The 16397-nt window shown below is 39.8% G+C and overlaps 1 protein-coding gene across 2 annotated transcripts in view; it reads right to left on the bottom strand.

Annotated features, from left to right (window-relative positions):
• Positions 1-968: 968 nt before the first annotated feature.
• LOC132297562 (TNF receptor-associated factor homolog 1a-like) overlaps positions 969-16397 on the bottom strand; it is a 48978-nt gene continuing 33549 nt past the window's right edge. Inside the window, exons 10-13 of one of the 2 annotated variants that reach the window (XM_059794925.1) lie at positions 5751-5901; positions 4336-4811; positions 4020-4224; positions 969-2566 (exon numbers count right to left, since the gene is read on the bottom strand). In XM_059794925.1, coding sequence (XP_059650908.1) covers positions 1124-2566; positions 4020-4224; positions 4336-4811; positions 5751-5901 — 2275 coding nt within the window. In that variant the 3' untranslated portion in view covers positions 969-1123. The remainder of the gene's footprint in view (positions 2567-4019; positions 4225-4335; positions 4812-5750; positions 5902-16397) is intronic. The other variant, XM_059794926.1, reaches the window with a different exon arrangement.

The following is a 16397-nucleotide window of genomic DNA, read 5'->3' as shown; positions in this document are numbered from 1 at the left end:
GTATCTGACCTTTATGCCCTCGATCACCTGAACAGATGAGAGCATGACAAAACAAAACGAGAAATAACCACTAGTATTTTTTTGTCTCATACCCTTTTTGAGTTCAGACTCGGTTCATAAATGCACATCTCCACTACCCTACCCTTCTCATTCTTTAATAAATCTATGCTTGAGAACAACTTTTTCCTCCAAAGCAAAATTAAAAACGGTTATTACTCCAGTAATTTGAGAAACTACCACATTGGCAAAAATAGGCCATCTTGTAAATTCAACAACAATAACGTGTTGTTGGCTTTCTTTGTAGTGTTTCCGAAATCAAAACTCCTCGGAACATTACAGGGCAGGCGGCTTTCAGCTCTCCCTGGATTTGGCATGGTGCCATGGAACGCAGATAATCTAGGAAGCATGTATACTTGTGCTAGGGTGTCATAAGTATCGGATGCTCAGACACTTCCGAGACATGCAAATACGGCTATGACACATGTTAAATACGAATAAAAATATTTTGAATAGTAAAAAGTTTATTTTCTGGTTGGACACGGCATAGACACATTTTAGACACTTCTAGGATTCGGCCGGGCAAATTTATAGTTATTTTTTAAAAAAAATTATGATATTCAGTGTAAATCTAAAATACATTATGGGTTAATTTAAAATTTAATATAAAATTTAAGAAAGCAAAATTAACACACATCTAGCTCTAAATTCAAAATTAGTTATTTGTTAATCATTATATGGATAAAATGGCAAAAATATATATAATATTTATATAGTAGTATATAAAAATACATATTATATTATATTTTTGATGTATCGTCTCGTACCCGTACCCGTATCATGTATCCGTGGTTCATAGCAGCTAATGAACCAGTAGCTAAAGTACCAGAAGATATCAGACTTGCAGGTTGTGGATTATGGGGTATCTTTTCAAACATCGCCCATCAGTCCACAGACACAAGCTATAAGGCTGGAAAAAACAAAGGTAAGAACCACTTTACAAATCGTTTCGTATCAAAGGGTTACAACCTCACTCCAAATCTAGACCCACACTTGCCTCATACATTATTAAAACAGAGAATAGCCCAGTAACTAATTCGCAGGCAAGCTCTGCCATATTACTTTTTCAATGTCCATTCGGGGGCTGGAATACAGTATAACCATTGACAGGGTATGCAAGGTTTGAATACTCCGGAATATGATATGCGGAATTGTCTCCCTCGTTGTGCCTCAAGCTAAGAGAGGACAGATCAGAAGCAGCCATCTGCCACTGGTTTGGAATTAGCTCTCCCACCTGTCCATTCACATAAGGCCGTTGATTAGGTTGGGTAATCATCTCTCTCATCGAATCAAAGTAGCCACCGGAAGAGCCATAGCCGCGTTGGAAACCTTCATCATGGTAACTTCGCGTGCGCTCAAACCTGCAAGATCTGGTAGAGGGGGCCATGTCACTTGAAAAACCAATATCGCCAGGTAAAGTGTACTGCCGGTTTAGATGGCGAGGTCCATTGCTGAAACTTCTGAAGCCTGAGCTTGGCCGGTCTACCTTCCCAATTCCATGTTCATCATCAAGCAGGTCATTGATAATATCAAGGTGTGGAAACTCATCTGCCACTAAACCTTGGCTCTGACGCAGGTCATTGATGTTATCAAGGTGTGGAAAATCATCTGCCACTACCCCTTGCCTCTGACGTCCTGATGAACAAGCTGGAAAGTCAGTTGGGAAGTGATTAAGTGATGCACTTTGTACAGGCTTGTACAAATCATAGTTCTGTACATCATTAAGTGGGGAAGAATGATCAGAGTAGATGCTTCTGCTGGTATCTGGTTGATGGCATTCCACCCATTGGAATCCATTTTGTGAAGCTTCATGATTTGCAATTCCAACTGAGAAGCTTGGCCTGATTGTGTTTAAGTTCGTCCTCTCAGAGCTCTGTGGTAAAAACATTGGTGTAGATACCAAATTTAGTGGTTGTGAGTATGACTGTGATGGGCTTGCTGCCATACTTGGAGAGGGAGCTTGAGTTAAAGCAACTGTACTTGCAGCGACAGGGTTACCCATTATGGCACTGCGGTAGGATTGAGGTATATAACTATGGGTTGCAGCTGAGAGTTCAGGGCCCAACCGGCCACCTGCACTTACTGAATGTGATAATGATGGGGTTGTTTGAACCACAGAAACAACAGGAGCCGTTGGCCTTGGTGCTGGAATTAGACGAGTGTTTAGGGACCTTGACATGACAGGAATTTGCGGTGCTGGGAGTTTTTCAGTTGGTTTTGAAGTTTCAGCTTCACGAGTGTCAGGTTTAAGTGAGAGAGCATTTTCAGCCGAATGTATCAGGAGGGCTGCTTTATCAGTCTGTGAGGGGCTGCTTGAAAATTGTTTGCCAACCAAAACAGGAGGATTTATTTTCAACTCCGACCTCAGCTGAACAGCAGACGGCAGCTTCTCAGGGGTACTCCTGGGAGAGGTTGGCAACGCTACTCTCCTTCCATTGGTGGAAGATTTTTCAATATCAGCCCGATCTTTGATGCTCAGTTCCCTCTGAAGAGAAAAGACTTCTTCTTCCTATTACATCACATGGCAAAAGTTCATCTTGTCAATGAAATCAAAAACTTTGTTCAGATTTGGGGAAATAAAGTGGCTCTCTGACATTGCAAACAGTACTCTGGCGATGAACAACTCAAGGTACAGAAAGCACTTACAGAATTCACTACACTGCAACAATGCCATGGACATATAGCAATTTTTAAATAAATAAAAATTCAGTGAATAGGACATATAGCAATATTTATACCTCCAGAAAATCAAAAAACAAAATTCGGATGAGTAAAGATCAGTTTAACCTCAGTAAATTATCACTGTAGTCTGAAGACATGTTGGTTGACATCTTTACTAAATTACTTGTAAGAGATCATATGTGCCACATCACATTCAAGGGCACGAGAGTATATCAATGCAGAAGCTTGAGGGGTAGTTGAGAGAAACTTATGTCGTAGTTTTAGGTTATAACCAGAAATAAATAAATAAATGAGAAAAAAAAAAAAAAAAAAAAAAAAATTGAAAAGATAAGGTACCCACTCATCACCATTCACGAACTAAGAATGAATGGAAGGATCAGACTAGATGCATAATAACTACAACAGAAGAAAAGAAGAAAGAAAACAGAAAGATATCATGTGGCACAAATGCAGTCATAGGACACGGATAAGCAAACATGTCAAAATCCTATAAAAGTACGACAAGGATAGGGCATTGATAAGGCCATATATAAATACTATTTTTTATTTATAAGTCAAAGAAAATTATAGAACTTTAACTGATGTAAATTTATATACCGAGGATTGCATAACTCCGCTTATGTAATGTTTAATGTCTAATCTTTGCACAACCAGTTCCAATCCCGGAAAAGGAGGATAATGAATTTAGAAGATGAAATTGAGAAATACCGCAAAGATTATTATATTCAAAATAGTGTCATTGCATACTTTACTTTTCCTGAGTGCAGTGTTATTATCAAAGGCCCAAGACGAACTGGCACTAGAGGTCCTTTGGAGCCTAGGCACGCGCCTAGGTGAAAAATTAGATTACTATTAAAGCATATTCATATTCCATATTAAATGCACAAATGTTGTCAAAGGTACACCTGGGCACACAACAGGCACAAGTGTTGTGCCTGTATGAGCCTAGAGCCTTGGCACTCCTTTGACAACACTCTTGAGTATTTGCATAACATCAATTTTCTTAAACAATAAAAGATTGAAAAACACTTTTGAGGTGTGTACTCTTAAGTGTTTGTGTTATATAAGATTTCTGTTGCAGAGTGTCTCGGTCAGCCAAGTGTCCGAAATTTGTCATCTACTGATATGCAAGTGTTTCCTTATTTTCTGGCTCAATGCTGATATTCAAGTCTTCATTCTTATATTCTACATGTGCTAAGCCATGGCATGCCCCTTTCTAGCTGTAGATTCTTAAACAGGAAACAGAATTGATTAAGCAAAAGAAATCATAGTAATATCACCTTCTTCACCACATGTCGCTCAAGCCACTTTTTCCGATCCTGCAAAGAGAGTACAACAGACCCAGACTCTGATTCAGCCACCTTGCAACTCTCAGATACATCACTTGGCAGCCCCACTTCTTTTGAAGATTTGGATGGCTGACTGTGTGTTTCATTGACCAAACTAGTTGCATCACATGTCACTTTGACTCGGTCACTCATTTCCCTAAAATTTGAAGTGCCAAATCAAGAGAAAATTCCAACTTTGTCAAATCAAATTAAATTTAAAACAAAAATGTCCATATCATTAAATGAAGGTAGTAGGCTAAATTGTTACCTGCTTGGAGATTTTTGGCTTTTTTGGTGTCGAATTGAATTCCCATTGTAAAGCCCATTCGTTACCACTGATGGGACTGAATCTGTGGAACAGGTTGATGAACTATCATCAATTAGAGATGGGCTCTGCCTTTCTCTCATCCCATTATGTACGGACGAAATGGAACTTATCCCATTGCTACTGGCTTCTATGGGAGGTTGAACTTCAGATGCGTCAGTATCCCAACTGACAGGACTAGCATCTCTGTCTTCTGAATCAGGCTGAAGTATGTCAAGAACACAATCTACTGAATCCGACGCATCAGAAACATCTTCCAGCTTATCAGGCTTTTCAAGCAGAGTTTCTGCCTGCTCAATCAACAAGTCTTTTGTTTCATCACTAAGGTCATCTTGTTGGAGCTTGTCTTGCACTGCAACACCAGACATTTCATCCTTTCCTTTATCCTTACCTTTGCGATTATTTCGTTTCTGTTTACCCTGAAGTATAAAATTAGTTCAGATAAAATCCACTTGAATTCAAATGAAAGGGATATATTTCTGCACAAATAATTGTCCTCCTCATAGAGAGAGAGAGAGAGACCCACAAAACAGACACATATTGGAGACAAGAAAAGGAAAGGTTCCACAAGTATCATGTATGTACTGAAGAAAAATTAGTGTCTACTCAGGAGAAGCTAAACCACGACGACATCATTAATTAGGTGATATCACAAAGCAAGAACGACATTTTTAATGCCAATCGCGATTGTTTGGATAACCTGCAAATTGATATCAGGCATGCCAACAGCTATCTTATGAATTAGATAGTTCAACCATTAATTTTGATTATGGAGCGCACCAGCAATACTTGCATTTATGGCCCCCCCATGCCAACAGCTATCTTATGAATTAGATAGTTCAACCATTAATTTTGATTATGGAGCGCACCAGCAATACTTGCATTTATGGTTTCCCTTCTTTCACCCTGTTAATTTTTTAACTTTTAATGAACCTACAATCAATATACAGAATTCGGTATAATGTATTTCATATTATAAAACAAAGTTCGGTGGTTGCGAGAGCAATTCGGATTAACGTAGCCTTCCAACTTTGGGAAGATACAACCACTTCCAACCAAGAAGTCACTTCACACCCCTTTCATGCCATTCTAGTAAAACAATCTAATATGAGATAAAGGAATTCCTACCACCTTGCATCCAGGATTACCGATCAAAGAACAGCCCCCAGATTAAAATTCAACATTCTCAAGATAAGCAGGCACACACATGTTATCAATCAGAAACTAGAGCACCTGTAAACATCCTCAATTACCCAATTGCTCCAAAATCAAATACAAGTGAAAACATACAAAGCAGAAGTTTTGAATGTGTACTTTCTTAACTTCTGTAAGATACAACTTGAAAGTAAGTGTCAAACCTGCTTTTTCTTTGATTTCTTTTCCTTTTCCACCACACCACGTTTTGCTTTCTGCTCAGTTTCAGCCATCCATGCTGCCTCTTCTTCACGGATGAGCTCCTCTTGTCTCTTCAAAGCAACAGCCTCATGGTATGCAACCTCGATTTTGCTGCTGTAACGTGAAGAGGACAATTAGATTACTTACAGCCCAAAATTAAAAAGTAAACACAGAATTTTAGTTCATCACTGAAGAATGACAAATATTGCAACACTAAAATAACAAAATTACTCATTTCCATATAAAATATCAAGCAAAAGAATTCCATTAGTGTGATTAAATCAGCCAGAGTCTACGGAATATGCTTGAGGGAGGGACTTGGCGCAACTGTAAGGTTCCTCCATTGTGAACTAGAGGTCCCCATGTAGAGGTAAGTGAAGCAAACAGAAAAAATAACAAGTCTTCTTACAACTGTAAGGGAAACTAGGAATACTCCAATCACCGTCGCAGCCTAGATTTTCTAAACGGAAATCTGAAAAAAGCCTAAAGAATTGTTTATAACTGATAATAACTCAAAATGTATTGATAAAACTTGATTACCACAAATGTAGAGGGCTGCCCCTTGTTATAATACTACTATTAATGACACTTGACATATCCTAGAAAGAATTTTAGAATTCCCACACAGCTTAAATAGCACTTTACCACTTTCCTAAGTGAACGCTTAGTAGTTCCAAAGCTTAATTAATTACTACCCAGAAACAAGAATGCCTCTTTCACTTTTTCTTCAAGGCACTTTCCCAAAGCACCATTAATGATTTGCATCAGACCCTCCTCCTTGAAGAAAACTCGTCCTCGAGTTTGAAGAAATTTATCACGATCAAATAAGAACCCAAGTAAAGCCTTCCATCCTTTTGTTCTTCTTTCCCGTACTCGAACAAAACACACCAATCTGCTGTTACTGACAAAGAATCTGATTTTCAGACTTCTTTAGAAGTTTAGTAGATTTCCGAAACCTGCTTGAACACAAATCAGGAGCCAAGACCTGAATTAATCTGAATTTTGCATTGGAACAACACCTGATTATATGTTGCGCCAAAAATTCATCCCAAATCAAATCGTGAGTATGAAATTCATGATTTCTCAGCTCCAAGAACAAAGAAGATTCACTTTTAACCAAATTATGCAAGTAAACTCAATCTGTTGTACTGTCTAATGCACCAGTTACCTTTGGAAATCCAATGGTCTTATCTTCAAAAGTTCCACCTATTTGTTTGTTGACGAACATAAGCTCTGAAATTCCTACAACTTGGGAATCAGCTTGAGATATTTGCTTCAATTTCTTCAATGGTTCCCACTTTCTCGCCTCAAATCCACGATATGCAGATTGGATAATGACGGCTGCCTTAGCTTCTGACATGCTGCTGACTGCTTCCTCAGACGACTCCTCTTAAACCTCCTTTTTTCCTTCATATTCCTCTCCATTGTGGTCAAATTCTGGAAACGATGAAGTTGAATGTACCCCAATGAAGTCTTCTTACAACTGTAAGGGAAACTAGGAATACTCCAATCACCGTCGGAGCCTAGATTTCTGAAGGGAAATCTGGGAAAAGCCTGAAGAATTGTTATATAACTGATAATAACTCAATATATATTTATAAAAACTTGATTACCGCAGATATAGAGCGCTGTCCCTTTTTATAATACTATTTTTTAATGACACTTGACATATCCTAGAAAGACTTTTAGAATTCCCACACCCCTTTAATAGCACTATTGAAGATTCAATGGAGGAATCAGTGGAGGAAAATCTTTCAGTAATTGATATGGTTTCCTATTATTGAAGATTTGGTGTTACTAGAGGAATCAATGAAGAAAAATCCTCCTTGTTTCTTATTTTCTAATTCTTTCCATTCTCAGAATTTCTTCTCCTATATAAAGGAGCATCCACTATTGTATTGTATATGAATTGAGAGAGTATTATAAAGTGATGTAGCCCTTTGGGCTCTTTGTGCCGTGGATATAGGCCCTAGTGGCTGAACCACGTAATTGTGTTCTACTTGTTTTACTTATCTCTTCGCTTCTGTTTTATGGTTTACAACATGGTATCAGAGCCTAATTTCTCTTCCTAGGTTCAGACCCCTATTTTGGGGTATTCCCTTAGCATCTGAAATGTTGCTAAGAGTTTCTCGGTGCTATTTGTGAATTGTTTGGACTGCCGGTTTGTTCGGCAGTAATGTTCTTCGCCTTTGCCGTGTCTCTATCAATTTTTTATTGACTGGTTTGGGCTGCCGGTGTGTTTGGTAGTATTGTCTTTGTCTTTGCCGTGTCTCTGGCAGTTTTTATCGACTTGTTTGGGCTGCCGGTGTTTTCAGTAACATTGTCCTTGCCATTGCCGTGTCTACGGCAGTTTTTTGTTGACTTGTTTGGGCTGTCGGTGAGTTTGATAGCATTGTTCAATTACTAAAAGATTTACCTACCCAAAAACAAGAATGATTCTTTGACTTTTTCTTCAAGGCACTTTCCCAAAAGCACCATTAAATGATTTGCATCAGTAAGCTAGCGTACATCTGACTCACCCCAAACCCCGCAATGGTTGGAGCCATGTGCACTTGACTAGCCCTTTTTAATGACTGACTTCACTATAAGCCACAATTTGCTAGTATTGTATGATACCAAGTACAAAATAAAATAAAATAAAAGTATCAAACTTAAAAATACAAAAAATATATATATATATATATATATATATATATATATATTTGTGAACCCTTAAAACGGCATGAAGTGAAATAATGTCCTGAAAACCCATTTTCCCAAATGGATTTAGCTGGAATTTGTTTTGGTGTAGGGAGATGCTTTTGGTCATCCAAGTTAGATATCCAGAATACCAAATTGACACTCTTATGCCAGAGAAATTTGGATTTCATCATCCACCAGCCAATTTAAACTGTGCAAAGAAATCAATACAACAAAATAGTACAGCCATTAATTTCTATACTTTCTTCATCCAGAATACTTTAAAAAGCATATTAAAAATAGTCCAACCATTAGATTTGTATATTTATTTTGCATTAAATATTTATATGTATATATATATAATATAAAAAATAAAAAATAAATTAAAAAAAAAAAGAGTTCTTGACAGTCAAACTGAGCTGAAAATCATGAAACTGCTAAATAACCCATCTAAGCTATTTTTCTTTTTACAGAACAAAGGCCCGCGCATGGAGGATCCCGAATCTAAAAATAAGCATGCCCAGTGGCATGTCAGATGACTGCATTGTATGCTTATGGTCCTAAGATCCACAGAAACATGTTTTTCAAAGGGAAATTGAAGGTTGTTAGGAAGATGGAGTTTCTGGATGAAATATATCATATTAAGGATTTTATGAATGAACACTAGTTCTTGCAGGTTTTCCAAAATTAAAATTTAATCATGTTTTTGTTATTTCTCACACACAATCCAACAAACAATAGAATATTGACCCTAACAAATGCGTATAAGTTCAGAACAAAAGGCATAGACACGATTTATTAGTGTTTGATACATGTCAAACGTAGACATGTGAGGAAAAGAAGGTTTTGATTTTCCAGAGAAAAAATTAAGGCAGACGTAAGTCCGACATATGAGGATACGTGTCGAAGCATAGATCCCTTTGAGAAAGTTTCAGAAAGGGGGGGATGAAGTATAATGTCTCCTGCGGAATCCTTGATAGTATAGCAGACCCTCTTGGTCTAGCCTTTGTTCTTGGGCTGTGCTCGCTCCCCTTTGAGAAGTTTTCAATGAAATCTTACTTATCAAAAGAAAAAGGATGAAGTATAATGTTACACATATCAGACACAAACGTGTCTTAATTTTTTCAAAAAAAAAAAAAAATGGGTACACGTCAGAAGCCATCCAAAGTGTTACGTTGTGATTCCTAATGACACCAGGAGTATGGAAGACACGCATGCTGGTTGGTAAAGAACAGAGATTGACTGGAAATGGTTCCAGGTAAGAGGCGTGCAAGACCACAAGATGGTACCTCTTCAGAGTTCAAGCAGGTCGACTCAGTTCAATTCGAGGAACTTATCGCTGGTCATGGACTTGACTATGAAGAAGGGAGTTTGCCATCCCTGCACAAATTGGTCGGGAGCTAGAGCCGTTCCCCTGAAGAGGCCATGGCAGGCCGAAACCAATCAGCATATATCCTTGGGAGGGCAGGTCGTGGTGGCTAACCAGGGCGCTTGCGCGAGTAGAAGCCACGCCTTGGTGCCGCACGGGCCGTGCCGCTGCGCCAAATCTCTAGGCCCGTGATAAATGGTATCAGAGCAGGACTTGGGGCAAGCACAGAAGTAGTGCCCCCTCGTCGATCCGGGGTCTGAGAATGAAGACGGTGCACTGAAGTGCGTCGACATAGAGGGAATCAATGCAGTCGGAGGTGAGCCTCCATTCCCCATGAAGAAGCGTTGTATGAAGTTGTGCAACAGAGAGCCAGAATGCTGCGAGCACCAAAGTTCGTGCGAGCTCCTTGGGTGATGCAAACCGTGGAGAAGGGTGGGCATCAAGTCGGCAAGAGGCCTTTGCTTGCTCGCGATGCCGCGGAGGTGGCATGACAGAGAGTCGCGTCCTTGATGAGTGGACGTCCCCTTGGTTCGAGACCTATCATTGGGCGAGTGCAGTGCAGTGGGCTGCACAAGGAAGCGATGGTGGAAAGGCGAGAATACCACTTGGAGGCAGACTTTGGAAAGGAGGGGACGCAATGGAGTAGCGCCATACTGCGACGAGGGCATCGCAGGATTCAGGTGGGGGAGTGTCACGTTGTGATTCCTAATGATGCCAGGAGTATGGAAGACACGCATGCTGGTTGGTAAAGAGCAGAGATTGACTGGGAATGGTTCCAGGGAAGGGGCGTGCAGGACCAATGGATGGTACCTCTTTAGAGTTCAGGCAAGTCGACTCAATTCAGTTCGAGGAGCTTGTCACTAGTTGTGGACTTGACTATAAAGAAGGAAGTTGGCCATCCCTGCACAAACTAGTCTGGAGCTGGAGCCATTCCCCTGAAGAGGCCACGGCAGGCCGAAACCAGTCACGTGTACCCTTGGGAGGGCAGGTCGTGGTGGCTGACCAAGGCGCTTGCTCGAGTAGAAGCCACGCCTTGGTGCCGCACAGGCCGTACCGCTACGCCAAATCTCTAGGCCCGTGACAAAAGGCATACATATCATAGCACAGAGACCTTTTCAGAGAGTTTCAGAAAAAAGAAGGGTACAGTATAAAATGTAGGGGCTTTTTTTAAAAATTTTGAGAACGGGAGCTAAAATATGAAAAACAGACTTCTCCTTTGTTCTCTTCCACCTTTTATGGATGTTAACATTGAACTATTGAAATCGGGTAGAGTATGCTACCTCACCCCACAAATTTTTTGAAAAATCTTTTTTACGAGTCCCTAATAATAATTATTAATGGTGAGTTGAAAAAGAACTTACATATGGCCCGTCCAAAGTCCATTGAGCACCTTGTATTCTTGCTTTAAAAAATCCAAATACAGTGAAAGAAAAAGTAAATCCATTACTACGGTAATTCTTGCTACAACATATTAAAATTTCTTTCAAATATATATATATATATATATATATATGATATCTATTATCTATATGAGTTCAACAGAGAAAAAGGAGAAGTTTTTGACTCTTGAGTGTGGGTTAACGAATATTGTAATTAATATAGCAATTTAACATTTTTAAATCACAGGAATAACATATAAGTTATTAAAATCCTTGTCATCAATCATTACAACCATAAACCCATCCACTTGGTCAAACCAATCGTCAGCTATCATAGGGTCAAAGCCACCCTCGAACATCTTAGGCATTAGCTTGACGAACCTAGAAATCAGCTTACCCTCTCCTCAGGAGCGATTTGATGTTAAGTCACTTCAGGTGTCTTACGGATGCTCCAGAAGACCCCTTCCCATGAAGGGCTATTTGGCACTCAAAGGCCACACTCAAGTGGCTTTTTTGCTTGGACATCCGTCTTGGGGAAGATCTTGACTCGGGATAACCTTAAGAGGAGTAGACAGGTTGTCGTCAATTGGTGTTGCATGTGCAAGAATGATGAAGAAACTATTGATCACCTTCCGTTGCATTACCCAGTGGGTCAGGATTGCTGGAATCTGATGTTAGGTTTGTTTGGGGTTCAGTGGGTTATGCCCAGGTCATCCAAGGGCTTGGAGAGGTTGTATAGTGGGGGCCAAGCACATGATTTTGGAGGGTTATGCCTTTGTGCGTCAGGTGGTATTTAAGGCTTGAAAGAAATGGGAGATTCTTAAAAGGAAAGGAGACTCCTACTAGGACAATGAAGTTCTCCATTATTAGCAGCCTTTTTTTGTTGGGTTGTAGAAATTGTAAATCGATGGAGGAGATTGTAGATTTTTGGGCTCCTTGAGAGTTTTGAGGCACTATTTGGCCTATGTAGCTTTTGAGGGATGCATTCCACTTTAAGGGCTTTTTTTAATGCAAATATTACTTATCAAAAAAAAAAAAAAATTTATGACAGTGTCCTTGTGATAGAGACGCTCTTAAGAATATATATCAAAACTTATGTTTTAAAAATATATTATAATACTTCTATATTTTATTTACAATTTAATCATATAGTACTTGTTTGCCCCCTAGCTGAATATTTCTGACTCAGCCCTTGGTTATTGTGATTTGTAGATTTTTATTTCTTAGGTTGCCTAGTATTATATAATCATGTGTAACACATAAATATATATTCAAAATTCAACTTGTCCTTGTTGTATCTATGCCTTACTTTATTAAGATTTACCGCATTGCCGTGTCTAAATTGTGGAACATCCAAATACCATAACCACGACGGTTCTTCTATTTTAAACAGAGTTACAATATTTATAACTTCAAGGCAAAATATCACTTATCACAGTAACCTGTCTTAACTCGAGCTGAGACAAAGAACTCTTGCACTGGTCATTTTTAATTAGGGTTAGCTACATGTACCTTCCGAAGAATTTTGGAATTTATGAAGATCGTATTTGGTATTTCTAATATGACTTAAACAGGCCCACTGTTAGTTGATCAAAATCAAATGAGACAAAAAGAAAATACAAAATACAGTGTTGCTTTTATATGAAGGGTATTTTAATCCCTAATGACTTCAACAAGACTGCTCTTCTGCAATAAAATTTCAGTGACATTAGAAATGCCCCAAGAGGATTTGAAGGACAGATAATGGAAGGAGATATGTAAAATAAACAAGATATCTCACTTACCGGTAATAATTAGAAAGATATAGAACTAAGAAGCAGGGATACCACGACAAGGACATGACGACATGGGCATGGAAAATCTAAAAAATTTAAGACACAAAAACAGCAAGGAAAATCTGAACAAGAAATACAAATTCTTTTATATACAATCATATTTTGTGATGTTGTGACCCGAATTTGGTCCCAGCTTGCATTGCAACCTGTTTACGACCTGACGACCCGTTGGATGAGCTTTGTGTGGGCCCAAGCCCACCAAAGCTATGGGGATTCGGGGGCTTGCCCCCGAGGCTCCAAGTTTGGGATCTGGTGCTGCTCAAAGGCAGGGTTCCCTTTCGAAGAAGCACAAGCCTCCTCTAGGCAGACATTGGTCACGCAAAGAAAAACAGAAGTGGGTCATGTTGAGTATAAAAATGACCAAGAGCCTGGTATGCATTCCTTTCCTTTGAATCAACAATCTTCTCTCCCCCCCATCTTCTTCTTCTACTCCTTCCTGTGGGGTGTTCAGGTGTTCAGGTGGGAGAAAGTTGCTTGTTTATTGCCGGATGTGCAAGTGTTACGTACAATGTGTGGAGTGTTGGAAGGCTGCTCGAAAGAGAAAAGTGGGGATGTTTCTGATTTGTCTAGATGCACAAGGGTGTCAGATTGTATCGTGGTCAACTGTGAGTTGAGAAGGTTTCTTTGTGTGTGGGTAGGGACTGTCAGTTCCACCTAAGTGAGGATGTGGCTGCTGCTTTGGATCAACGAATTGAGGGCTTATAATGACGGAAGAGGGCTGGATGTAGTCGACAACTCTGGTGAGTTTGGTTCTGGGAGTGCAGGGATTGATGAGAAAAGAAGTAATTTTGGGTTTTGGCTTTACTCAAACCAAGAGCCAAGAGCTATATTTATATACAAGAATAAGGTACAAAGAAAGGAAACCAAATCAAAGAAAAACAGGAAATATGCCAAAATCTAAGTGATCCCACGATTACGGGGATCTTATCTACGTGATCCCATGATTACGGTGATTTTATCTACCTGATCCCATAATAATAGGGATCTTACATAAAACACCAAATAAAAGGCTGAAAATAGCTAATATATATAATAATAATAATAATAATAATAATACAGATATTTCAACACTCCCCTTGAAGCTGGAGTGAAGATATACAATCAAGCCCAGCTTGGTAATCGAGGAATGAAGCAAAGATGGACTAACGGATTTGGTGAATACATCTGCCGACTGATTAGAGGACCGAACAAAGCACGGCTTGATAATTCCCGAACGAACCTATATTATCACAAAACTAGTTTGAGGACTGTTTTTCACTTAGCCCTAGCTCCTCCGAGAAAGATTGAAGCCAGGGAAACTCACAAGTACCCTGGGCATGGCACGAGACCCGGCCTCTGCTAAAGATCTCGAAACTACAAGTTGCTTCTTACTTTTCCAGGATATCAGATGATCTCCATAAAAAGTACAGAAGCCAGATGTGGAACGTCTATCAGTCTTGGACCAAGCATAGTCTGCATCACTAAAACATGATAGCCCAACCTGCCTACTAGAATAATAGAATAATCCAAGTCCAGGACGGGACTTAAGATATCGAAGAATATGATATACCGCATCCATATAAGTTGTACGAGGAGCATGCATAAACTGATTCACAACACTAACCGCAAAAGCCAAACCAGGACGGGTGTTGGTAAGCTAAATCAATCTTCCTACCAAGTGTTGATACTGCGAGGGATCAGAAAGGAGATCTCCAGATTCAGCCGAGATCTTCAGATTAGGATCCATAGGAGTGGAAGCAAGTTTCACCCAAGCATACCAGTGTCTCGAAGAAGATCCAAGACATACTTCCTTTGCGATAAAGAGTTACCCTGCTTAGATTTAGCAACCTCAATCCCCAAGTAATATCTTAGCTACCCAAGGTCTTTCACATCAAAAGCTTTAGCCAATTGAAGGTTTACATGAGCAATCCCAGGGATGTCGTTGCCAATAATGATGATATCATCAACATAGACAAGAAGAATGATAGAGGGACGATGGATAAAATATATATGATCAGAATGGCATCTAACAAACCCCATGGATAGATTTACATCACTGAAGCGGCTGAAACCAAGCTCTGGGAGATTGTTTTAACATATACAAAGACTTCCGCAATCGACAGACCTTTATAGCATAGTACTAAAACTGGGTGGAGGATCCATATAAAATAGTCTCAAGAAGATCACCGTTAAGGAAAGCATTATTCACATCAAGTTAATGAAGAGGCCAATTGTGAGAGGCAGCCAGGGAGATAAGCAGGAGAACTGAGGTCAATTAAGCTACTGGAGCGAAAGTATCATTAAAGTCTTTTCCAAGAATCTAAGTAAACCCTTTGGCCACCAAACGGGCCTTACACCAATCAATAGAGCCATCGGCCAAATCTTTAACTTTGAATACCTATTTGCAACCAACAGTCTTTTCACGAGGAGGGAGAGATACAAGCTCCCATGTTTCATTTTGCTGCAAAGCATCCATTTCTACCATCATAGAAGACATCCAATTGGGATTTCGGAGAGCCTCAAAGACAATTCTGGGAATGGAAATGGAATCAAGTTTTCCTAGAAAGGTTCGGTAAGACCTTGAAAGACCATCATAAGAGATATAGAGAAAGAGAGGATGATCAGCACTACAATCGAATCCAAATCGTGCAGGGGGTTTGCGGTCCAAAGTGGGATACCGAGACTCAGGAACAGGTCAGGGAAATGTAAAGGAGAGAGGAGATGTACATGAACTTGTATCGGAAGGGGATGAAGGCAGTGGAGGCGGAGCACGAGGGCGACGAGAATAGACCTGCAAAGTGGGTGAGGAAACCACAAAAGAAGACTCTTCTTGAAAAATAGGAAAAGGACGAGCAAGAGGAGAAGCCTCATGATAGTGTTACAACCATAAAAAGGGGTATGCTCATTAATGGTGGCATCAAGAGAGTGATACATGTGTTTGTGTACAGGATCATAACACCGGTAACCTTTTGACATTGAAGAGTATCCTGAAAAAATACATTTAATGGCCTTGTCATCAAGTTTAGTACAAGAAGGGCTATGATTCTGAACAAAACATTTACATCCTAACACCCGAGGCATGATGGAAAAAAAGTAATATTAGGCTGAAGCACTTGTAAGGGGACCTTACCAATTAATACTCTACTAGGGGTACGATTAATGAGAAAAGTAGTTCTGTGTTACCTGGACTCGTCGTTTCCGGCGAGGGTGTCCGTGTCGACACGACACGACACGACACAGACACGGATACGGGATATGCGTCCGACTTTGTACGGTCAAGATCGGACACGGCCGTTGAAGAAAACCCTTATTTCAGTGGTCGGAAATTGTGGTCGGAAATTACTGGTTTCGTCGTGATTTTCAAGAAGG

Source organism: Cornus florida, unplaced genomic scaffold, assembly GCF_030987335.1.
Source record: "Cornus florida cultivar Cherokee Brave unplaced genomic scaffold, ASM3098733v1 CherokeeBrave_3.0.0_Hap2_Chr01, whole genome shotgun sequence".
Classification (NCBI taxonomy): Eukaryota; Viridiplantae; Streptophyta; class Magnoliopsida; order Cornales; family Cornaceae; genus Cornus; species Cornus florida.
The sequence above is the reverse complement of the archived record's forward strand: the minus strand, read 5'-3'. Positions and strand labels throughout refer to the sequence as shown.